At 41.5% G+C, this 23,510-nt stretch overlaps 1 protein-coding gene across 3 annotated transcripts in view; it reads left to right on the plus strand.

The window, feature by feature from the left end:
- Positions 1-4,115: 4,115 nt before the first annotated feature.
- The window catches only part of OSBPL11 (oxysterol binding protein like 11), a 44,209-nt gene continuing 24,814 nt past the window's right edge, over positions 4,116-23,510 (plus strand). For 2 of the 3 annotated variants that reach the window (XM_061369995.1, XM_061369997.1), the window contains exons 1-5: positions 4,116-4,235; positions 4,276-4,454; positions 20,985-21,053; positions 21,984-22,159; positions 22,794-22,873. In XM_061369995.1, coding sequence (XP_061225979.1) covers positions 4,315-4,454; positions 20,985-21,053; positions 21,984-22,159; positions 22,794-22,873 — 465 coding nt within the window. In that variant the 5' untranslated portion in view covers positions 4,116-4,235; positions 4,276-4,314. Of the gene's footprint in view, positions 4,236-4,275; positions 4,455-9,497; positions 9,522-20,984; positions 21,054-21,983; positions 22,160-22,793; positions 22,874-23,510 lie in introns of those variants that run through there. The other variant, XM_061369996.1, reaches the window with a different exon arrangement.

Below are 23,510 nucleotides of genomic sequence, written 5' to 3' on the forward strand. Positions count from 1 at the left end.
AGATTAAAACTGCATGCTAGGCAGCCATGCAAAGGCAGGCAAAGGGACTGAGCCAAAGTGCTTATTGGTACTGTGGCTAGAGAAATTTCTTGAACTCTGGTAGTAACACAAGTATCTCCTCCTGCTGGTAACCTGCCTCTCTAGGACAAGCTTTAGTCTGTAAAGGGACTTGGAAGTCCCTGCCAAGACCAGGTGTAAGTGCTTCAACCATTCCTGGGTGGTGGGCTCAATTGCATGCTGTTGAGGTCTAAAAGGTAAAAAGCAATGTGAGTGTATGATCATCATATCTGGGTGAGAGGGCTTGGGCTTTGCTCTCATGTGATGACTGTAGAGCAGTGTTGTGGCTGCATGATGAGGATGACAGCTCTGGGCTGTGGCAATTATTCTTCTCTCCACACAGAAGTATCAAAGAAAAATAGCCATACACAGGCAGAAAGTCCAAAGAAGCTGCTCTGGAGGCAATACAAGGTCCTTCATTCCTGTTCTTCACTGAGTCCCCAGGGCATGGTCCTTTCCTCAGAGGGTGCCTCAAAGCAGGGGAAACCACTGGGATTACACTCCTGGCTTCCAGCCAAACTAAGTCTTTGCTGCTGTTGCAGTTTACATTTCCACATCTGGATCGTGTTGGGATGATGTAATACTGGAGCCCAGAGCATGACCCAATCTGAAGTTATGCTGAGAGCAACTGGAAATGGTGCCAAATGTGAGTGTGAAGGACATGAATGGATTGCAGACAGAGACGGAAACTCTGAAGGCAATGTGAGCTGCTGCCACCTGTGAGTCTGGTGCTTTCAGCCAGACATGCATTGCAGCAGAATACAATGCATAGGGATTGATAGAGAAGAGCAAGGAAATTAGCAGACTGACAGTCATTGAAGAGCCCAAATGAAAAAAGGTTTTGATTCATCAATATTACAGAAGAACCGATGAATAACCATTTAAAAAGAGAACCAGAGATCCCACATGTCAAACAGAAGTGTTTTATATGCATGTGAAGATACAGCAAAGTCACAGACCCAGTGACTCAGTGATAGCTGTAAAGCTCCTAAATCAATATATTCTTTCAAATTATCTCTACAGTGCAAATTACTCTGGTGGGTGAAATAATTTGTGATACATTTACCTGACCTTACTGATCATTTTCACCTATGGTCAGGAGAACACAGCTGTGCACTCAGTATGTTGAAGGAGAAAAACTGTTCTTTTAACCAAATTTATTTCCTTGTTCTTGTGTCGTGGCATCTACAGTTCTAGTAGTCAGGTATCTTTTATTCTTAGTAAGGATAGGAAGTTCTTTCATATTCGTTATCTAGAAGAGCCCAGAAAATTTCAAATGTTTTCCAGACTATTAATACACTCAAGTATGAGTTGCCTTGAGAAACAATCTAACACTAAGAACCACTGACTGTACAACTAACAAATGCAGATATGAAGTGCTATTAGCAACATTACTTTCCTGGTCACTTTTGCATTAGCCAGCAGCTCTCCCAATTCAGCAATGATTATGAAAAGTCACCCTTCTCCTGCAATAAAGGCAGGCTGCGCCTCTGGTTTTCCTTTCCCAGGATTGATGTCATTCCTCCGCATGCCTGTAGAGGATGTAGTTCCCTTAGCAGACAGGAGTAATTGTATATCTTCTGAGGACCAGCTACCAGAGGAGGACATACATCTGAAACTGTTAAACTTGGTCTCAGACAAAGATAATTATTAGGTCAAGAAAAAAAAAAAAAATCCTGTCTTACCAACAAGAGAGTGGTAGAAAACGTGTATCATCATTTCTAGATGTATAATACATATACAATAAGCAAACAGGTGATGAAAAATGAGCTCAGTTTTAGAGCTTTACTCTTTGAACATGCAAAGACCTTGCTGCTCTGAAGAAATGATACTGATCTGAAGAGATGCTAAGCCAGACTGTAAGCTTCAGAAGAAATCAGCAAGAGTGGTACATGGTTTTGATCAGATTCTGAACAATTTCCTAAAATTAAGAGAATGATAAATGATGGCAAATTTGCTTTTACATGAGTTATAATGGAACATGATCCAGTTCAGCCATACTCAGGCCTACAAGTATTTGATTTGATGAATGTTAATAAATATATGCTATCCTATCCACGCTTTCCTCATCCAGATCTGCAGCTCCTCTTCATTTCTTCCTCCAGATCTAGAAATCACAGTGAGTGGAAAGGCTCAGGCAGGCCACAGGCAGGGTACCGCTGTGGGACCTCAGTCCCCACCCACTGCTGTGCTTGCAAGGGCCAGGGTGGGATTTTGTTCATTTTGAGCCACTGAATTATAACTGGGGAAGGAGACTCAGAGCGGTGAACGTGGACAGAAGTTATAGTAGCAACCGTAAACTAAAGATAAGAGCCAGCTTGAACTGCAAATGCAGTTAAGCTGTCAGCCTTTCTATGCTATCAAGCATTTTGCCAATGACATCTTACGACAGCCTCTGGTACTGCAAGTGCGACACCTTTCCTAAAGAGTCAAAAAGCAAATGCATGGAGGAAGCAAAAGTGAATTTACCGCCCTTTGCCCAGAGACCAGAGGCTGAGGGGGTGCAGAAAGATGCACTAAGGATCGCTGGCCTGCCTTACGTGTAGGAGAAGTTTTAGGTGGAGGAACATCCTACCGACTGCCTGTGAGTATTACAGAAGGTCTAGCATGGATAAAGATATGCCTGTTGGGAGTGGTTGTCCTCAAGCAGCGGGAAAATAAAACACACAAGTGAGATTCTTGTGTAAATCCCTTTCACTTCAATTTTTTCCAAGGCAAATCTCAGTGGAAAAGTGTGTTGGCATGCATTAGGACACCATGCAATTACATTATATTGTCAATTAAAATTGTCATTGGCAGAGGAACAACTAATATGTTTGGAGGGAAAGAGAAGTGCAGTTCTCACCAAAATTTTCTTTGATGGACAAGATGAATCTGCTGTGGTTCCACAGGAAAAAAAATACAGCTAAAAAAGCCCCCTTTTTTTCCCCTGCAGTGACAAGCACGCTTCTGTAAAGGCAGAAGTGGGGGATTTTATGCCTATCAAGAAGTAATATATCCCTGTAAGAGAGATAATAGATGTAGGTGCAATAGGCAGTCTTTGCCTGGGGCCTGTTAGCTGAGATTACGTCTGTATCTAGTGGCAAGGAGGGATGGGTAGCTGGTAATTTAGAGCCAAATTAAAGTTTATAAAGACATGATGCTCATAATATTCCATCCTCATCTGATAGCAAAAGGTAAGATGTTTTGAGTGTTACTGGGAAAGTGGGAATGTGCTGGTATAAGATGGGAAGGCCAGTGCAGCTGTCATTAGGTAGGAAGCTGCTGCCAGTAAGTAAATAAACTATTTGTCTGAAATGTGTTCTTCTCTACGTTTCTGCTTCTGTCTACATTCTCACACTGTGAATTTTTAGCACCTTTTGTGTAATGATTGGTCACAACACTATAGGTGTATAGGAAGAGCTGGAGAGGGGAAGAGTTCAGATGAGATGTGGAGCAGGACATGCTAACCATGGTCTGATTCTGTCCTCCTCTTCTTCGTGTGCCGATTTATTAAAGCCAGAACAAGATCCTTTGCCCCTGATTTTAAGAAATAACACAGTCACAGTCAGCTCAGTTTTAGTTGTCCAAAAGCCTGGCCTGAAAGATTACACACAACAAAACCAATCTCTCCCCATTAGCTCTGCCATCATTCTGTGAAGGAAAAAAAACCTGTGTAGCTGTTGCCCACATGCAGTAACGTGAAGAAAAATAGGAGGAAAAATGTATTTCCTCTCAGGACCTTGATGTGCTGTGGCTTTGCTTGGTCTCTGTGACAACAATCAGCAAGATCCCAGCCACAGGCTCTCATATCCTGGACTGTAACAACAGCTTCGATATCTCACTCTTCTTATACCTCACGTTTTTGAGGGGGAATGGCTATAGCCACGCCTTTAAAATTACTGTAAAGGTTTGCTGTGTTTCCAAGTGAAGCGCCGGAGCTCGGCCTCGCGCCCACACTGTTGCCCGCACTAAAGATGGCGGCGGCGCTGACCCGGAAGGGGCGGTGGGATCGGGTCGCGGGGTGAGGGAGCTGGAGGGCGGGTTTCTCCAGCCCGCCGCCGCTGTGCCGGGAGCCCAGCCCAGCCTAGCTCAGCCGAGCGGGAGAGGGGGTGCTGGTAGCTGCCGCCATCGCAGCCCGCATGGGGCGGGCGCGGCCGGGCCCCGGCGCTGCCTGAGCGGGGCCGGCGGGCTGCTGTGTCGGGCTCGTTCCCTGCCCGGCTAGGCGGCCCGCCCAAGGCCGGGGGCGCCCCTGAGAGGGCGGGGAGCCGCGGCGCCATGCAGTGCGCGGACCCCGCGGCGGCCATGAAGGGGTCGGAGGGCGAGGGCAAGCCGGAGCAGCCGCCGCCGCCACCGACGGGGCAGAGCGGCGGCGGCAAGAGCGGAGGTGGCCGCGGCGCCAAGGGCTGGCAGTACAGGTGGGTGCGGCGGGCCGGGCCGGGGCTGCGGGTGGCGGGTGAGATGCGGGCGGTGGGCCAGGAACCGTCCGTGCTGCTGAGCCTGGCGTGGAGCGCTGGTAGCGCCGCGTCCCACCCACAGGGCAGCCCACGCCCTGCCCGCCCTGAGCGTGGTTGTCATTGCGGCTGTCCCGGCTGTGGCTGCCCTCGGCACTGCTGGGGGGCACGCAGGGACCCTGCCTCCGATCTGAGCCCGAGTGTCCTCTCGGCGTGGCGGCGGCACGCGGGCCGGCTGTCACTCGGCTCCGCTTTCCGTGCGCTGTGATCAGCACAAAGCCCCGCGTCCGGGCTGCAGGTACTGCCCGGGATGTGCCTTTGCTCCTTCGTTTTTGATCTTATTTACCTCTCTCAGAGCGTGGACACCAGCTTCAAGTTGTAGAAGGCTCTCTGCCGCTTTCCAGCCTTGCCAAAAAGCTAAACTTTGTGCCAAGTTTTGGGTCGGTGTGTCTTCTGTAAGAACCTAATGGCAGGGTTGCTTTATTTAATTGATGTTTTCTGTTTGTTGCTGATAGCGAAACTGAGTCTACACGGAGTTTCTGTTTTATCCGACTTACTTTAAAAATGCCTGTGCTTACCATAAATCAGGGCGATTACTCAGATACAGCAGATACAGCAGAAGAGAGCAAAGAAAATAGGGGAAGCTGAGCACACAGCATTAGTTCGAAATGGATTCAAACTAAAGTGCTTCCTTTGAATGACTGCCTGTGCGTCTGAGGGATTTAGAGGTTTTCCTGTACTTTTTTCTGATATGCTTTCAGGTTGGAAGACACACAGTGGTAGGAGGCCCTCTGAGGCATCGCTTGAGAGAGTTCCGAATCTCTCTGTGCTTTGAGGTGTCTCATCCTTGACTGGAGATCTGCCATGTTGCTGTTGAAAATACTGCCGTGATTTGAAGTTTGCACACTTCTCCTTCAAATGGAGACTCTCCAGAGCTGTCATCTGCTAGCCCAGATGGACTGGCTTGCTGCTTCTTGCTTGTGGAGACAGCAAAACTGGAGTGTGATACCTCTGTGTGTGTTGTGCGGGATGGAGGACCATCGGATGTCTTAGACAAACCAGCACCAGGCTGTGCAGGCTCTGGGTGCCTGATGATTCTAATAGGGAGCAAGCAGCTCGGTCATCACTGGGAATCTGGGTCATGAATAATTTACTTCTCTGGTGACTAGTGCCGGAAAGAAAAGTGATGATTTCAGGGCCAATATTCTAGGCTTTTAAATAGGGAAAGCTTCTTGTTCGATCCAGTTACCAGTTGTCTTATCTGCTGTTTCCAGTTGCTTCTAAACTTTTTTAAAAAGAAAAAAACAGCCCTATAGATTCAAAGATAACTCTGAATTTTCTAATGAAAATTGCTATTACTGTGACCAGGCACTTACTGTGCATGTGTTTCACTTGTGAAACACAGGAGTTAGTTTATGCAATAAAAATTGAAATATTTTATATTTTTATGTGGAATCGGAGGTAGCGGAAGAGATGAGATACCCGATTTGTTTTGCCTGAACCCCTTTTGACTATAGTATGTTTGAAATGGTTGTCACAGGTCAGTGCTGTGCTGTGAAATTCCACTTCTTAAGATTACCCATCCAAGCATTTTGTCTCTAAGTGCTTGCTGTGTCTTGCAGAGCAGAAGTTGAGCCTGCTTGTAAGAGTTTGATGGCTTCACAGCTGTAGGTGGAAACTGTACATGTTGCTTGCACCTACTGGTACCTGGTTTAATTTGCTCTAATACTCTAGTGCAAATTGTCCTTTTCTTTCTGGATCAGTGGGACAAGTTTAATGTGTTAATTGTATTATTGTGGACACTTGAGGTACTTCACTGTTAATCTCTGCTCTAGAATCAATTATTTGCTCCTCATTTGTCTCTGTATCTAATTACCCATGAAATACCACCTTTTCCCTCTGCCTTCATATGAAGTTCTTGTAGATGGGATGCTGTAGCTTAGTTTTCACTTTGTGTATTACATCTATTCTAAAATGTATTTGACAAATAAAGACTTCTCTAGTAATAAATTGTTGTCTAAAATATGGGTTTTAGAAACTGGTTTCCTGGGAGCTTCTGGTAGAAGTTTGATCTTTAACTTTTATAGCACGGATTTTGAGAAGTGTGTGGTCACACAGCTTGTGAGAAGTAGAGTCCTGAAGTACTTGGTCATCTGGGGCTGAAGTATAGCTCTGTATTCAGTGAAGCATCTTGTCAAAACAGCTGTAGCATAGTTTTCAGACAAATGGGACAAGTCCTTTAATCGAGATGAGCAAGTTTATCCAACTTGATACTTTAATGCTCCAAATGGGGAATTATGACTATTGGGGAAAAAAAAAAAATCTCCAGCACTGTGGAACCTGAAAATAATGAAAACTGAATCTTCCAGAGAGGTGGAAACTAAACATTCTTGGGGCAAAGTGCATGTATTGAAAGTAAAAAATTAAGCAGAAAGTCAAACTTCATATTTTTGCAGGGGAATGATAGGGAGATTTTTAAATAGCTGTGACAAAGTTGCACCAAACATTTATCATAGTAGAAGAGAAAATCGGAGGCTGTCAGATGCCTCAGATGATCTAGAGACAGAGCTGAATCTCTTTGCGTGCTTTTGGCTTGTCGCCTGTGTATGGTGAGTTCAGGCAGTTCACTAAAGTGGTGCCTCCTCTGGAATTTGTAAGGGCACAGTTTCTTCAGAGGGCATGAAAATATTCTTTTTCTTGACTTAATAGGAGGTAAGGCTTCTTGAGAAACTGCTCTTCTAGACATCCAGTAGGAATTGATCTTATTTATGAATACATGATCAATGTCAAGAGTGCATCTGAGACCACCCAACCCTTGGCTGCATTTTCCTGACTAGGGTCAGGAATAGTGTGAATGTTAACTTGCAGTCAAGTAGGTGAAGAGAGGCTGAGATGCTGTGCCACACACTAAACCCCTTATCCCTATTTTCATTTGGTGAAAGTCACCATGAGGTGAGACTTATGAATACCTTAAAATTATTGAAAGATTACTTGATATTAAAGATTACTTAAGTTAAGTAACTTAAGATTATAACATATTTCTAAACAGGTGCAGCAGTAATCAAGCTAGGGAGTAAGTGTAGGGTTGCCCAAATGAAGAATTATTTGCATTCAGCAATTCTGGTTTTACTTGTGACCTTCGTTTGGTTTTTTATTTGCTCTAGCTTAAATGAACAGAGTAATTTCAAAGCAGTGAAAGAGGGGAGCCAGTTTTGGCAGGTAATTCTGTGACATGAGAATTGTAGTCATTCAAATACCATAAAAATTTCACAACCAGAAAGCCGAATCTCTGTCTGTGAGCTGAATAGAGAGCTGGTCAGAATATGTGCCAGAGAAGTGTAACATGTCCTTTCAGCTTGGCTTGAGAAGCTTTCAGATAATCTTGAGAGAAGTGACTTGCAATTACTGGTTCTCATTTATCTACAAAATCAAAATTTCAAAGCACTGTGGGTGACTAGAGAAACAAGATTGTCTTTCCCAATAGGAGACACGCTAATGTGCTGTCCTCTTGCATTTTCGTTGGTGGTTCTGCTCTCAGATACGTAAGTAAATTCAGCTGCTACTAAAAGGATTTCCAGCATTTATTCCCTTGGTGGTAGAAATACATGTAAAATGTGAATGAATTTCCCAGATGATTGCTGATGTTTAAGCTTGCAAGTTATATTTCAAAACCTGTTGGCTTTTCAGTTCTGCATACATTCAATATAGATAGTTGCCTTTGTTCATTATTTCTGAAATGGTTTTGGCATCTGCTTACTATGGATTTAGCTAATCTATTTATAAAATGATACAGGCTTTTTGCATTTTCTTTTTTTTTAAGGAAACAAGTTAATTTTAGTTACCTGCTTCTGTAAGTTTACTTAAGTGCTGCAGTTGTGAGTTTGTATAGAAAAACATTTGGATGAAAGTAGCTTCTAAATAAAGGAGCCAACTTTCTAGACTCGTATTACTTTTTTATATATATTTTCTTTTGGTTTTTGCTAGTTGTGACAGTGGCAGGTAAGAGGATGCTTCTTGCAAGAGGGTGCACCATGCTGGGTGGCTTCTGCTTGTCATTAGGTTATGAGATTAAAGCAGATTCTCTTGCAGAATTACTCCATGTGGCTTTAGGCAAGAGTAGAAGAGGCTGAGAGTGAGCAAACAGAAGTGCAAACAAACAGCAGAAAAAGGGTTTTGGCAATTTTGTAAATTGCTTTGTATCAAATGCAAAAGGATAACAAATTTAAGGCAAGTAAAATGGTTTTCAGTCTTCTTGTAAGGGCTTTGTTTATTTTGCAATTGACACTGTGCAAGCCCTCTTTATAAATGCTAAAAAACAGAGTAAACAATTACTGACCTTAATTCAGTCTTCTGTGTTCAGGCAGGTCAGTGTGTGGTACACATAGGAGAAGAACTGGTAGCTGAAACACATGAATACATTTTAATTGTGCATTTTGAGATGATCATGAGCTCTTCTTCATCAAGTGATCCCATAGGAAATGTGTTTTAAAGGAAATGCTTATTTCTGAGTTTGATCCCAATTAACTTGGAGGGTCACTGACAATCCTTTGTTCAACACATGGAAGCAAAATGAGTGAGACTGAGTTAGGCTGTGGAAGTGTTTATGATTTTTATTCGTGCTATCTTGCAAAAATGATGTAATTCGTATTAATAAAGTGTCTTGAAAGTGGTATGATTCTGAGTGGATGTTGATAAGAATTTATTTTTTTTTAATTGAGGGTAGTGCTGATGTCAGTCTTAGTTGCAAGAAAATGTATAATTGATCTTGGGAGGATAAACTTCATATGTTTGGCCTTTTGAAGCTGAAACCAGCTTGGTAGGAATAGATACAGGAGGTAATGCCAGCACAGTGTTCAGCAACTCTTCAAGTTGTCAGCCTCTCCCTTGCTGGTCATGTGTTCTTGTCTCTGAACTCAGCATTTGTCATCATAGTATTAATGTAAGCATTGAACTGTTGCTTAGGCTGCTGACCTCATTAACTCTGGACTCCTGTGAGCAGGCCAGAATTCAAGTTTAAGTCCCTGTGACTTGGTAAGTAAAAAAAAAAGGAAACCTCCTAAACCTTCATGTAAATGTTAGTGCCATCCTAGGACATTTCTATCTGATTCTGATACTCCTAGTACTTCCTTTTTATTACCCATCTCTCTTGTTCTGTGTTTTCTTTGTGTACAGCTTAAAACAAAATTAGTTGGGATCCTACATGGAGTTTTGTGTATTCACTGTAATCAGTAACTGTGTAAACACCTTCCTTGTTGTGTGCAACTGCAGAGGGAAGTGAGAGGCTGTAGGTTTGTGGTGTTACCTGAGAGGTCTGAGAAGGGCTGCTCCTGCTTCGATTTTTCTCCTCTCTTGCAGCCTATCCCGCCTCCTTGGTTTCCCACTGGTGCAAGAACCTGCTGGCATTGTGACATTGAGGCACCAGCCACCAATGGAGATGGGGGTTCTGCCGCCCCTGCAATTATACTTCTTCTGCTGGCAGCTTTCAGGCTGGATGGCGGCTCTGATGTGGAGCCTGTGTCAGAATGAGCCCTGATGTTCCTTCCTTCTGTTTCTGGTGATCTGTGGACATTCTTTACCACTGCGTGGCATTTGGAATGACCTAGCTGCTTGCTTTCAGACTTCTTGCTGGCCTTTTGGGTGTGATGAATTGGGTGGTAAAAAGAAGAGTTTTTCAGGTGGTTGCTGTGAAATTCAGAATTTATTTTTGCAACTTTTTTGTTGTATTCCTTTTTATTACTAAAACCCAGATTAGAACCACTTTCACATTTGTTCAGTATATTGGAGAGAAATGACTGAAAAATCTGGTGCGTAGATTTCTCTATCCTCATTTCAGAGTATACCATATTCATAATACTAATTTGGAAGTGCTGCATTTCACATAATTCACTAGAATAGACAAGAAGCCCATATTTAAAATGGTTATCAAATGGTTATATCCATGTCAGGATCCATTCCATGTTACTGAAATGTTAAGGTCATCTTTTATCAAGCTGATTTTACCCATTGCTGAAGCCCCAAGCACTTCCTGAAAGGCAGGTGAGCCATTCCTGTTCACACATGTATGTATGACATGGAAGATTGGGGTTGGAGTAGGTGGAAGCTCAGATGCATTGTAAATTAAAAGAAGTTAGTCTCTGTGTGAAGGGTAGTAATTTGATAGAATTGAGGAAACAGGTTTGGGTAATTTAAGCAGGGCTTCATGATGGCTGATGTTCTAGTAGGGAACCTAAGCTCACATTCCTGAACCAGAGTCTGCAAGGTCTGGGTTTCCTTCTCTAGCTCTGTGGCACCTCAGTGAACACCTGTTGAGAGTAGTGTCCTTCTTGTGCTTCTCTGAGCATCCCTGTGTTGAAGGGGCAGGCTGTAAAACTTGCTGGGGCAGGGGTGACAAAAGTGGAAGCTGGTTCTGGCGTTGCGGAATAGTTGTGTTAATACTGGGCTGTCTGTGTAGAGTTCATATGAAGCTAAACTGAAGAAGCACTAACTTCTGAATAGCTTCTAAATATCAAGTAACTTGTGCTTTCCATGGAATAGATTTCTGCAGGAGTTACAGATGCAGGAGGCTGTTAGAGATGCCTATCCTTCACTAAGTGCAAAGGGGATTTTTCAGCTTCACCTTTTCTAATGTAATTATGTAGCAGAAAATTAATTAAAATTGCCCACAACATTAACATCCTGCTCTGCTACACGCTCTCTCTCCCCAGAGAGAAGGTGAAAAACAAACTGCATGTGGCTGACTTAATCACATTGTTTAATGCAGAAGCAGAAGGCACCAGCTGCTGCTGTTGGGTTATCCTACACATGTTCTTGTGCTGTGCTCATCGTACCATGAAAATTAAGGCCTGTGTGCAAGGACCCCTGTTTACTTAAGGTCGTTGCCTTGACATGCACTCTGATCACCTGCCAGTGCTGATGAATTATTCTTGTAGGGGACCACTGCCTGCTCGTAATGCTGCCAGACAACTTTTTAGGGTGCTTGCTAAGCTTGTATTTTTTCAGGTTTTCTGTACTATGTGCCTAAAGCTGAAATAGGAGGGTAGGACAGGCTGAAGTGGGATGGGAGAAGTGTTGTTTCTTTAAGATAACTGTTATATTTGACAACCTACTTTGGAGCAGGGGGCAGGCTTTTTGCTACAGGTGTGCATTTTTATTTTTTCTTCCCAGGTATAAATTCACGAGTTTTTGATGAGGCTGCAAATGTTTAAAATCTTGATTAACATTTAGGCAGTGACAGATCAATTTCCCAAAGAGCCCAGTTTGCATTGGAAAGTTGGTTTTATTCATTGCAGTGGAGATGTAAGAGAAAGTGTGAGATCTGTTGGGCAGAGCTGCAGAATGCTATATTAAGGAACTGGTTTCTGACCCTGGCTCTGCTTCCTCTGTGGTAACAGTCATATTGTTTAAGCTGTTTTTCCCCTGTAACTGCTAACCGTGTGTTCCCCTTTCTCTCGGAGGCCTAGTTTGAAACAGTTGGCTCTGATTTTGCAGGGTCACAATTGCAGCTGAAATCAGCAAAAGCTGTGATTTGAATGCATGAATAAAACAAAAATTAGGCCACAGCTATCTCAAAGTTAGAAAGGCTGAAAATTCATAGTGCGTCAGTTCTCTGTGTGTAAAATGGGGTGATAATGCCCTTGTCCTTTTTTTGTTCAGTACATTATTCCTTCATAAATGTTAGTCACAAGCACAACAGAAGAAAACCTCAAGAAAACTCTCTTTATTAGTGCCTGAGTGCCAGATGAATAATGCCTGATGCTTGTTGCACAGTGAAAAGGAGTGGTTTTGAATAATTCCTTGTCTGAGAACAGCTGTCTACTCGAAGCATGAAAACAGAAATATTCCTGCTCTTTTTATGTGTTGTCATAATCACAGGTGGTTAACACACATGCTTTCTTAATTAGAGTTTAAGCCTTCTGAATACTGTCCCTCAATTTTAATGTAGAAATATTTTTAATTTCTCCATGTACAAGAATTATAGAATAATTTGGGATGCGAGTGACCTCTGGAAAATCTGTAGTCCAGCCTCCTGTTCAAAGCAGAGCCAGGTCAAAGTTAGAAGAGGTCATTTAGAGCTGTTACTGAGTTTGGGCATCTCCAAGGATGGAGGTGCCACAGCCTTTCTGGACTCCTGGCCCAGAGCTTACCCCTCTCTTTTTGAAGGATTATTCGGTGTGTCAAACAAGGAATTTTGTTTTGCTACATTTTGAAATTGTTACTGCTTGCCTTTCTGCTGTGTGTCTCTGAAAGGTCTGTTTCCATCTTCTCCCTGTGTAGGGGAGATAGTGGTGAGACCCCCCCATAAGCCTTCCCTGCTTGTAAAGGAGGCTGAACAGACACAGGTCCCTCAGCCTGTTCTTGTCTGGCACAGCATACCTAGCTTGCACTGATCCATGGGTTAGTCCATCCCAGGCACTGTCCTCTGGACAGTTGGGATCTCTTGGAAAGGCAGCCCACCCTACTGCATCCTGACTGCTCCCATAGGTTTGATCTCACCAAAGAGGTTGCAGAGGGTGGATGCTGGTCCATTGGCCAGCTCTGAGGCATTTAGCAGTATAGACCCCTGAAGTGCAGCACTTGTGACTGCTAGTTAGATTTCAAACTATTGGCTGTTGCTTCTAGAGTCTGCTGGTCCATGTTTTTTTTTGCCTGTGTTGTACTTCAGGCTCATGTCTTTCTGAATATTTAATCAGTTAAGTGTGTTCTTGCTTGCTTGGAAGGTGGTAATAATTATCTTCTGTATTTAATCTGAAGTGCCTCAGAAAGGGTTAAAAAAATAATTTAAAAGGCAAGAGGCTTATTTGGAGTACCTGATTGGTGTATTTACTTTCCATTTAATATCCAGTATTTCATTGCTGCAAAGTCCACAATGGTAGTGTGTAATTATCGAGCTAATATTTTTAAAGTCATAATCACAAATATATCTTCAAACTGGAAGGTCATATATCTGTATTTGTGATATGTAGGCAGTACTAGACTAGAAGCAGACCAAGACGCCTTGGGATTGAATGTGTAGTAAGCTAAAGAGTGTTGAACTGTGCTTAAGAGTAACTAAGCGATTCAGAGGTTTGCTCCACCAGTTTCTGTAAATGGCACTTACCAAGGTCCCCTGCTTTCTGAGGTGGTATGGGTAGCAGGTAATCCAGAATTGCAAAGATGCTCATCCATCAGCATGTTTGCCTCACTTACATTATGCCAGTATGTTTGCTGGGCAGAGTAGCTTTAATTTGACTGCTTGAATTTTCTGAAACTAGACTTCAAGGGAAGGTTTTGGTAACAATAGTATGTGAAACTGTGTATTATAGCTTGCTAATGTAATTTGATAATGTGAACAGTAACAAAACTATGAGCAACAGTCTTTCTCCAGAGATATCAAGTGGAGAGTTTAGACCTTTTGAGGTGTCCAGTTTTTGTGTGCTCCAGCTCTAAAACATTGTTGGCTAAATTTACAATTTTTTTTCCTATGGTAGTTTGAGTAGGAGTTATCATTGCAGAAAAGTCTGCAGGGTTGGCTGTTGACTGTTGGGTCCAGCTTCAGTTCTATTATGCTGACACAAATCCACAAATAAGCTGTACGTGAGTGGGATTCTTGCTGACTTGAGGTGTTCAGGTATGCACAAGAGAAGTTGGTTAGCTGAAGCTCACTGTGGTTTATTTTCCAGGCAGATGTATTTTGAAAGCTAAAGAGTTCTCTAAATAATAAAGCAGTTAAATAATCAGCTTAACAGTGGTCCAGTGAGAGCACTTATTAGTGCTACTTATTACTTAAATATTCTCTTTCTTTTTTTCTGTTGCTAACCTGTAAAAGCATTACATTTTCATTTGTATATAATAGATCTGTGGCATTAGTGCATGAAAGGGGACAATCAGATGCAAGTTTAATTAGGATGGTTTTAAAAACTCCTGTATGCTTGATTTATCATTCCCCTTGGGAACTAGCATTGATAGAAAATTTGGGTACATATGCAATGGCCATATTGGTAGCAGGGAGCTGGGGAGGCTGAGGAGCAGTGGGAGAGCCCCTCATCCTGGGATAGGAAGCCTGGTCTGCGTTGTGCCAGGCTCATGGACAGCAGATTTCAGCTCTGCTGCACCCTTCCTTTGTGCAAGCCTACCTTTCTCTTCCAATGCATATCTGTGCTCTTGGGAGTTTACAGGAATACATGTTAAGAGAGGTTTTTTATATCTAATGAGGATGGGTGTGTCACCAGCATGCTTGTAACCAAGTGGTAATCTGAAGCATCCCCAAGGTCTCTTGTTCTTGTCATATTGTTGGACCTTTTTCCCTTGCATTTGTTGGTTTCTAAACTTATAATTGAGTAGTCAAGCACATGAGCTGAAGAGCAGGAGCTTTGCTGACACTTTACCATTGACTGTAGGGCACTGCTGATGAATGAAACAGCAAGGTTAGTTTTTTGCTCTTGCAAGGGCAGGTTTATTTATGGAAAAGCAGAGCAAATTTATTGATATAGGTACTCTGTAAGCAACGTATGCTTCTGTCTTACCTTGTTGGGCATACTGGGGAGCCTGGTCTTGCATGAATGAGCCATGGCACTGGAGTGTGCTTAATGTGATGGTAGTTTCCTGGGAGTAAGTGATCTTTGCAGTTGCACAAGATATGTCCAAAGTTTCTCTTGCTGATACAGACTTTTTTTTTTTTTTTTCCCTTCCCCACCCTTCCTCTCTATTTAACAGAAAGGGGAATCAGTGTGTTGTAGATAAGCACTTCACAGTGGTTGGTGATGAAGAAGGGTGCTATAGCCAAGTGAGTCTCTGGGCAGGTAGAGATGAACATGTTCAGTGAAAATGGTTATTGCTCTTTTTCAAGCTACCTAGGCAAAACTGCTCATTGGTTTTCACTGCTGAGATCCCGGTTTCTTTCTTTCCTTTTCTTTATGCTTTCCTAGCTTTTAATCATATGGCAGTCTCTTTCACCAGGTTTTTGCATCTTTCTGTGAGCTCAGTAGAAGGGAGCCTCTTCTGTAGGCCAGGGCCTGAAGGCACTGTTGTAACAGCAGGGGTGGCAGCTATGGAAGCTGGATCCCCCTCCAGGACTCCTCCCTGACATCTGCATAGGCTCCAGTCTTCTGGTCATCCTTCCTCCTGGAAGCAAGTCTACATGTATTCAGCAAATCCACTTGACTCGAGTCAAGCCTTATGCAAATTGGGAAGCCTTCAGCTGCTGCGTTTGCGGTTCAAACAGCTGTTGGGCCTTCAGAGACCTGGCTGCTCAAAATATACCACTTGGTGCTGTCTGTGTCCCAGTAAAATTAAAATCACCAGAAGGGCAGCCTTGGAAGTTTTCAGTAATTGCTTTCTAGGTGGGTGTAATTTTGCACTACTGCTAGTGGTGACCTGTTTGTGTGGGGCTTTCAAGGAGAGCTGCACTGTGCAGGGCGTGAAAAAAGGGCAGGGAGGCCTTCTGCATTGCTGTTTATTCTTGAAGAAAATGTTGGCCCAGCCCTTGTCAGATGTGAGCCTGAGTGTCTTGGCTGAAACTCCTGAAGGATGTCATTCTGGGACTGCTATTCCTCAGCACCTGCATTCAAGACTTGGATGCTGCTCGTAAACAGGATGCGGGGAGAATTTGGCCCAGCTATCATTATCTCATTCCTCCCTCAGGACAGGAGGTCACCCTGCAAGGCCCTGACAGCTGCTGCAACTGAAGAGGCATGCTAGAAAAGCACAAATAAACAACAATAATCCTTTGTGAATGTTTCATTCTTGTATTTTAGTAGCACTTAGATGTATAGAAATCTGGGTTGTGGTAGACATCTTTAAATTTGGGGAGGGATAGTTTTCTGGCAAGAGTATGAACTGATTTGTGATTTTTTTCATAGTCTTCAGTCATTTGCTTAAAGGGACAGTTTCAATCCATCTCTAAATATTTATAAACCAAAGAAGTCTGATAAATGGGCAGCCAGTTAAAGTGTTCAGCCTTTGGGGGGGGAGAAAAAGAAGGTTTTGGGGGGATGGCAAATGCCGGGCTGGAGTTGAGATGTACCACGAGTTCCTATGTAACTTTGTTCCTGGATTGCGATTTGCACAGTATCCTTACTTAAAGTAGTCCACCAAAAGTTAAAATGAAATTTTGGTTTACATCTTGAAGGCTGTGACAGGTCTGTTGCAACACTTAAAGGATGACAGAAAAAACCCCAACATTTGACAGAAGGATGTGAATTTCTGTAGAAATATAGACTTTAGGGGTTGTTGACTCATCATTGCTGAGTTGTTGCTGTTCCTTTGACAACCTGAGACTGCTGTGAAGATTTTGAAGAGCAAGAACAGCATCTTGGCTATGAAAAGATATACGTATCTATAGGCACATGTACATGCATGTAGGCAGCAGTGTGAATGCAAAAGTATTCTTAAAGTTGGGAAAGATGCTGGTGCAGCCAGGCCTCCCTGTCAGTGTTAAGCTGTTTAGTGTTTAGTGTCAAGTTTGCTTCTGAAATCTATTTTCTAGAAGTTAAAAACCCTACTGTGAGGAATTATGGAAGCTTCTGAAGTACACAGATGACTTTGAAGCAGGTTTTACTGTTGTTTCATTAGAAACAATGCTGGAAAGGGCTTTAAGGAAGATCTCTTATTATTTTATGAACTGTGTTTATTTGTGAGCAGATTCAATGCCTGAACCTCAGCTGCTTCTTCTCAAAGTCTACCATCTTAAAAGCTTTCTGTAGTGCTTACTGGGGTTTTGTGGTTTTGGTTTGTTTCTTGGTAGTTTATTTATTATTTTTTTACAATGTTAGTTGCCTTACACCACTGCTTTAGCAAAACAAATAGTTTAGTTTAACTCTTGCTATGGAGGCATGAATCTTAAAATCATTCAAGAAATGTTCTAGTTATAATTCCATGGTCTGGTTGCTATAAATAATACTGAGAATGTTTCCTGTATTCACAGGAAAGTACTAATACTTACCCAGAAGAAGATTAGGAGGTTAACTGTAGTTCAGTAACAGGTTTGTGTACTGTTACAGGTTCTGCTTTTTTGTGAATTGCAATTTGTGGACTGGATCCAAATGTCTATTTTTTTAAAGCATATAAAATTGTTACGTATTTAAAAGTAATCCTTAGTTCAAATGCTGAAAATTCCCTGGCCCACATAGTGTGAGAATTTTTGCTGGGAGAGTATGATTAGTGTTTATAATGTCTGTGTTTTTACTCTTTTCATTTGCTTATTTGTTTGCCTTGAGGCCCTTATACTGACTCAGGAAATGTTTTAAACATTGACAAAGCTTTTCACACCCTTCAGACAGGCTAACCCCTTATTTGCACGGGTGCTAAAAGTTTGCCCAGCCTTTGGCAGAGTGAAAACTAATGTATTTATATTTTTATATATATATATATACACACATATAAAAGTACAGTCCTTTGGGTTTGTGAGTTCTATTGCAGATATATGAACAGAATTAAATAGGAAAATAATGAATATTGTCCAAGAGGCGGCTCATTTAGCAGAGACTTCTGTTCATGCTCCATCTCTTTGGATGCTGGCTTTTCTGGCATTCCCTGGTTTCCCAAAAAGCACGCCACAGCTCAGTATCTTATCTCTTGCAGCTGATGTTATATTCCTCCCTTGCTGCAGAGGCTAGTCCATAAGGAATCTCCCTGGAGCTGATAGTTGTGTGTCTTGGGGTGTGCATCACTACTGTTGGGCTCTTCTGCACTAAGGTTTTGCCGTTGGTCCTTAAGTATGTTTCTGTGATCTTATGCAGACCTTGAATGAGGTCTTTTTGCTTGTGAATGAGAGTCTTTTTGCTTGTGAATGGAAGCCTGCTAAATACACTTCTGAGCTTTACCTTGTATATTGAGTTATAGCTCCTTTGTTTGCAATAAGGGGTTTGGGGACCCCTTGCATATAGTTAGGGATTCTGAAAGACAGCTGCTCAGTGTGTTTTAACATTGCGCACTTGTGTTCATGCTTATGCAACATGCTTCTTCCAGATCGGTGATGTCCACGATGCTGGAGGTGACTGGCTTGCTTATCCTCTGTCACTTTTTCAGACTTCTCCGGGGTGCTGTATTCAGAGTTTTTGGTGACACTGTCAACTTCTGGGACTGGTGAGGCTAGAGATAGGAATTACTGAAGAGGAGGCATTTGGAGAAGTTTGAGTCCAGTCAAAGTGAAAATCCAAGTAGAGAGGAACATGTGAATGAAGGCAAAATGTATTCAAGTGTTCCTTTGATGTGATGTACATCACTGAAAGGGCTGCACCCCCTTCTATGGTGAATTTTTTCTTTTTCTAAAGTCTGACAAAATCAGCTATCTTATCTGTCATGCTCAAAAAAAGTTGTCAAATTATTTTAGGCAAAGACTGTCAGATGAATGCATTTCCATAGGCCATACATGTTTTTGTTGCAGTCTGAGGTCACTTTCCTGAATTTTCTTGCTTTCTGTTAAAGACACCTGTGATTTAGGCAACTTGGTTAATGGGAGAGTGTGGAAGCTCTAGCCCAATTGTGCAGGGCTCTGTATGATGTCTAACTGAAAAGCAAGGGTGAAGCTTGCATTCACTGCAATTGAAAAACAATTACTTGTGTCTAGGGATAATTTTTGGATGATTAAAACTGAAGCTCATGCATTTTTATGACTATACAATCTTATAGTCTTCAGCTAAATTAAGACAGCAAGTCTAAAGTGTACTTCCCTTGTATGCCAATTATAACAAACGAGAAGCATCTGCAGTGGTTGAATTTGGTTGTATCTCCTTCAGCATTTTTCTATGTTTAAAATGTATCATATCCTGAATACCCTCTGCTCTCCCTGGTTTTATTTTTATCTATAGGGTTGGGTTTTTTTTATCTGTAAGTACCACTTAATGAGCTATTAGAAATTAAATTCCTAGATAGTCCTGCTGGCTGCTCTCCATTGCAGGATATTACTGGAATACTGATTGCTGCAGAAGCTAGAACACAGTTTTGGTTTTAAGTGGAACATTAAAAACCAGCAACTTGTTTTTTCTTCAAAAATGTGGATTCTTGCCTCTCTTCTTTGAACAGTATTACTAAATGGCCATGATATGACAGTTATTTACTGAGGTTATCTTCATTAGTGTCATCCTAAATACCTTCCTTTAGGATGAAACTTAGTGTAATTAATTAGACATCTGGCAATTGTATAAATATATCTAGTGATACTGACACTGTCTATAAATGAGATACAGACAGCAGCTTCAGTTATTATTTGAAAGTTAACCCCAGTACTTAGTCCAACTATATGCAACCAAAACCCACTAAGGGAGATGATCTCTAGGCTCTATTAGTCCCATTTTCCCCATCTTTCCACTTTTGCTGATAGGGAGCTACTTTGATCCCTGTAATGACCAAGGCAGGCTGCTGCTCCAATAGTCTTTGAATAATTGTCATTTAATCTTCAACATTAACTGCAAGCTACAGAAATGTTAATTTAAAATATGAATAAGATGGGTTTAATGCAGGGGTTTTTTTAAAAGCAAGTAGTTAATATCTGATATTTGGGTCATTGTTTCACTTCCTCATTGGAATAATAGGAACTTTTTTCTCGTGCTGGACCTTAATGTCTACCAAGAGTATGTCGTTCAGTGTAGGATTATGCCCTACTGTAAGAGGCAGGGGCACTGAGGTGTCATTTCTAGGATTATGGGAATGTGCGGTGTACAGTAGGTATTTGAACGGTGGCTTTAAGAGGCGATTGGTTTCTAGCCATAAGACTTGTAAGCCTTATTTAGGACAATTGCTACTTTTCAAAAGCGGTAATGTGGTTTTGCCTGTAGAATGCTATTAAGCCTTTCTGCTGAATGGCTCAATGGGTTCTCATTTTTGGTGGATGGTGGATGTTACAAGTTGCAGCTCTGAAAGAGAAATTACCTGATTTTCCTGCCAGGCCAGAGGAGGAGCTGTTTCAGCTCCTGCATCAGATTTTGGAATATCTTGATGTGACCTGCACCTGCATGTTGTGTTCTGTAGGAACATCTGCTCAACAGCATGACTGTTTATGTACTTGGGACAGGTTCTGGCCATTAAGGATAAATAAAATCACACTGGTGTAGGAGTATGTGGGGAGTGGCTTTGGCTGGTGACGATGATCAAGGTTCTGTTAGTGAGCTAATGAAAGTTAATTTTGCTCACGAGTAAAAAAAACACAATGCTTGCTTAGAGGAGGAAGCAGGAAACAGAAGCAACATGGATACTAAGTCTTTAATTACCTAAAACTAGTACAAATGTGTCCAGAAATGCCTGCTGAATGAAACTCAAGTATAGGTAAAACTAATTGTGTCTTGAAATTATTTGGAGTTTGGTAAGTCTGGTTAAACAATCTTATGAAATTATCTTGGAATCAAGGCTGGAAAATCTGTTAAGTGTTGGTAGCTTTATTAAGATGGTAGTGCCATTCTAAATTGAAAACTTAAATTCATTTTTCTGAGAGTAAATAGTGATGAGCAAAATCTGGGGCGATCTAAAATTTGTTTGATATTATCCAATTGCTTTTCTCTTTTTCCCCCCTTTTTTTAATAGTGATCACATGGAAAATATTTATGGCTACTTAATGAAATATACGAATCTTGTCACTGGTTGGCAATATCGGTAAGTCTTTTCTGATGCTTCCTAATAATGTTTTTGCAGCATCTAAATTGAACATATTTCAGATACTTTAAATAATACCTGTATTTCCCTTTTATTAGACAAACATTATGAAAGAGTTATGCTTTTCTCAGTGTAGATTATACTAATGTGTAGATGAATAATACTTGTTTTAAGGCATGAATAAGAAAAATGTGTAGGCAGTATGAAGCAGTTAACTGATTTGATGGCTTAGAACTATGCATTAATTTTTTTTCTCCTTTTCCATTAAATAGATTATTCTTTCGTTTTGTTTTGTTTTTTTTTTTCTGCTAAGTCTTCAGCTTAGTGCTATTCACATTCATACCATTGTACCTTTTTTTTTTTTTTTTTCTATTAAGACTTCTTTACTGAAAATTCAAACTCTGCAAGCTTTTCCCCATAGTTCCCCAGGTTGTCTGTCTCCTCTGGAATAACTTCATTTTCTTTGACAGGTGAAACAGTCTGGTCAGGCTACCTGCTTGATGCTGTTTCTAGAGCAGCACAGTGAAACCAAATTAGTATTGGAGAGACAAGTCCTTGGAATATCACGCTGGCCAAATTGCTGTGTTACCAGTGGCATGCCATGACTTGTGTCAATACACTTACTGTCAAATTCAGTTCAGATTGAATGTAGTTTGAGGATGTATTAAGCCTTAGAGATTCAGGATATTCTTTTGATTCCCAAAATTCTGGAATAGCACTCTTCTGTGGGCACACTGTTCTGTTGTATGATCCCTGGCCTCTATGGAAAAAACTGCTAAGAATTTAATTTTTGTGCAGTCTTGCTGGGGACATAATTCATATGTTTGGGGTTGTACTGACTCAGGTCTTTTAAGTCCCAGCCACATCTGTGCCAACTTGTAATGAAAGTCTTAACTTCTCCCAGTACCTTTTGCTTTGTTTTTGTTGCAGATTTTTTGTTTTAAACAATGATGCTGGTCTGCTGGAGTACTTTGTGAATGAGCAGTCTAGACATCTAAAGCCCAGGGGTACCCTGCAGCTAGCTGGAGCTGTAATTTCACCCAGTGATGAAGACTCTCATACATTTACAGTCAACGCTGCCAGTGGGGAGCAGTATAAACTCAGAGGTAGGACCTGGGTTCTTGTGCAAGGGATTCTTCCACTAGAGGACACTCCTGGCTCTCATCTATAGCTGCTCTGCTGGGTTTGGTTGCATGGAAAAGCAAGAACTTGTTTCTCAGACTGGTGCAGTGAGAATTACATGTGAAACTTTCATCCTGTTCTTTATTTAGAAACTGTTCTTCTTTTGGATAGTTCCATACTCTTTGAGTGTGACTTTCAGAAGACCACAAACTTCAGATGTGTAGGATGGGGTTTACTCTTAATGTATAATGTCCTTTAATTGATTCAAAATGTTCTAAATCATTGTAGATAACAGTACTGTGTAGATGCTTGCATAGAACTACATTTTTCCTAATGTTCAGTTTGTTAGCCTTCTTGTGGTGGGTATAGAAGCCCATTCTCTGATTTTTGTAGGCTATGGAAATCAGGGCTTATAGCTCTTTATGTCTATATCTAATATCTTGTATCTCTTACATCTGTATGTAACATCTTTTAGTATTTCTCCCCTTGAAGACTTGCTGTCACTTTCTAATTCAGTGTACGGTACTCTTATTCCAGGAAAATAAAAAAAGCAGTCTTTTTTTGCCCATGCTTTGAAATGTCTTCATTTGCATAATCCTTTTGGTTTGCTTTTATTAGCTACTGATGCTAAAGAACGTCAACACTGGGTTAGCAGACTTCAGATATGCACACAGCATCACACGGAAGCTATCGGAAAGGTATTGTATGACTGCTATTTTTGTGGGCAGAAATAAGCTATGCAGGTGGTAGAACTGCAAATACTGCTGTCCTATTACCTCAGACAGATACTGCAAAAGGGCATATGGTTGGGTTTGAATCTTACATCAATAAATATTTTTCTGAGTAATAGCTGACTTGTAATGGAAATAATCTTTAGGAATGAAACAAAGTGAAGTCCTTTTCCCCTGAACACCTGAATGGTCCTCCCTGAGCAGCTATCGGTGAGCAGGTATTGGAGGACATATGGAAGATGAGATCTTATCCCAGAATTCCTAGGTGTTTTGCATTTTTTTTTTAATGGGTGAGGAAACAGGTCTTCAGTGCTACTGAATCCCTTCCATTCTGGGAGCTTTTCTTTTTAATGTTTTGTTGTTTGGTTGTTGTGTTTTGGTTTTTTTTTATAAGTCACTCAACATCCCACAAATACATTTAGGATTAATTCCCATTTTTGAAAAGCAAGTCCTCAACTCTATATCTGAGGATTGTTGCTTCCATTTGCTAACCATGTGATAGTTGGAACTATAGTGTATTTCACAGAACCTCCCGATTACTGTAGCATCTATTCTGATACCTGAATAAAGCCTTGCTTTCAAGATCAGCATCTTGTAGGCTTTA

The sequence above is a fragment of the Neopsephotus bourkii genome, unplaced genomic scaffold, assembly GCF_033783945.1.
Source record: "Neopsephotus bourkii isolate Nb327-2 ecotype Australia unplaced genomic scaffold, CSIRO-AGI_Nbou_v1 NB_1526, whole genome shotgun sequence".
NCBI classification, from domain to species: domain Eukaryota; kingdom Metazoa; phylum Chordata; class Aves; order Psittaciformes; family Psittacidae; genus Neopsephotus; species Neopsephotus bourkii.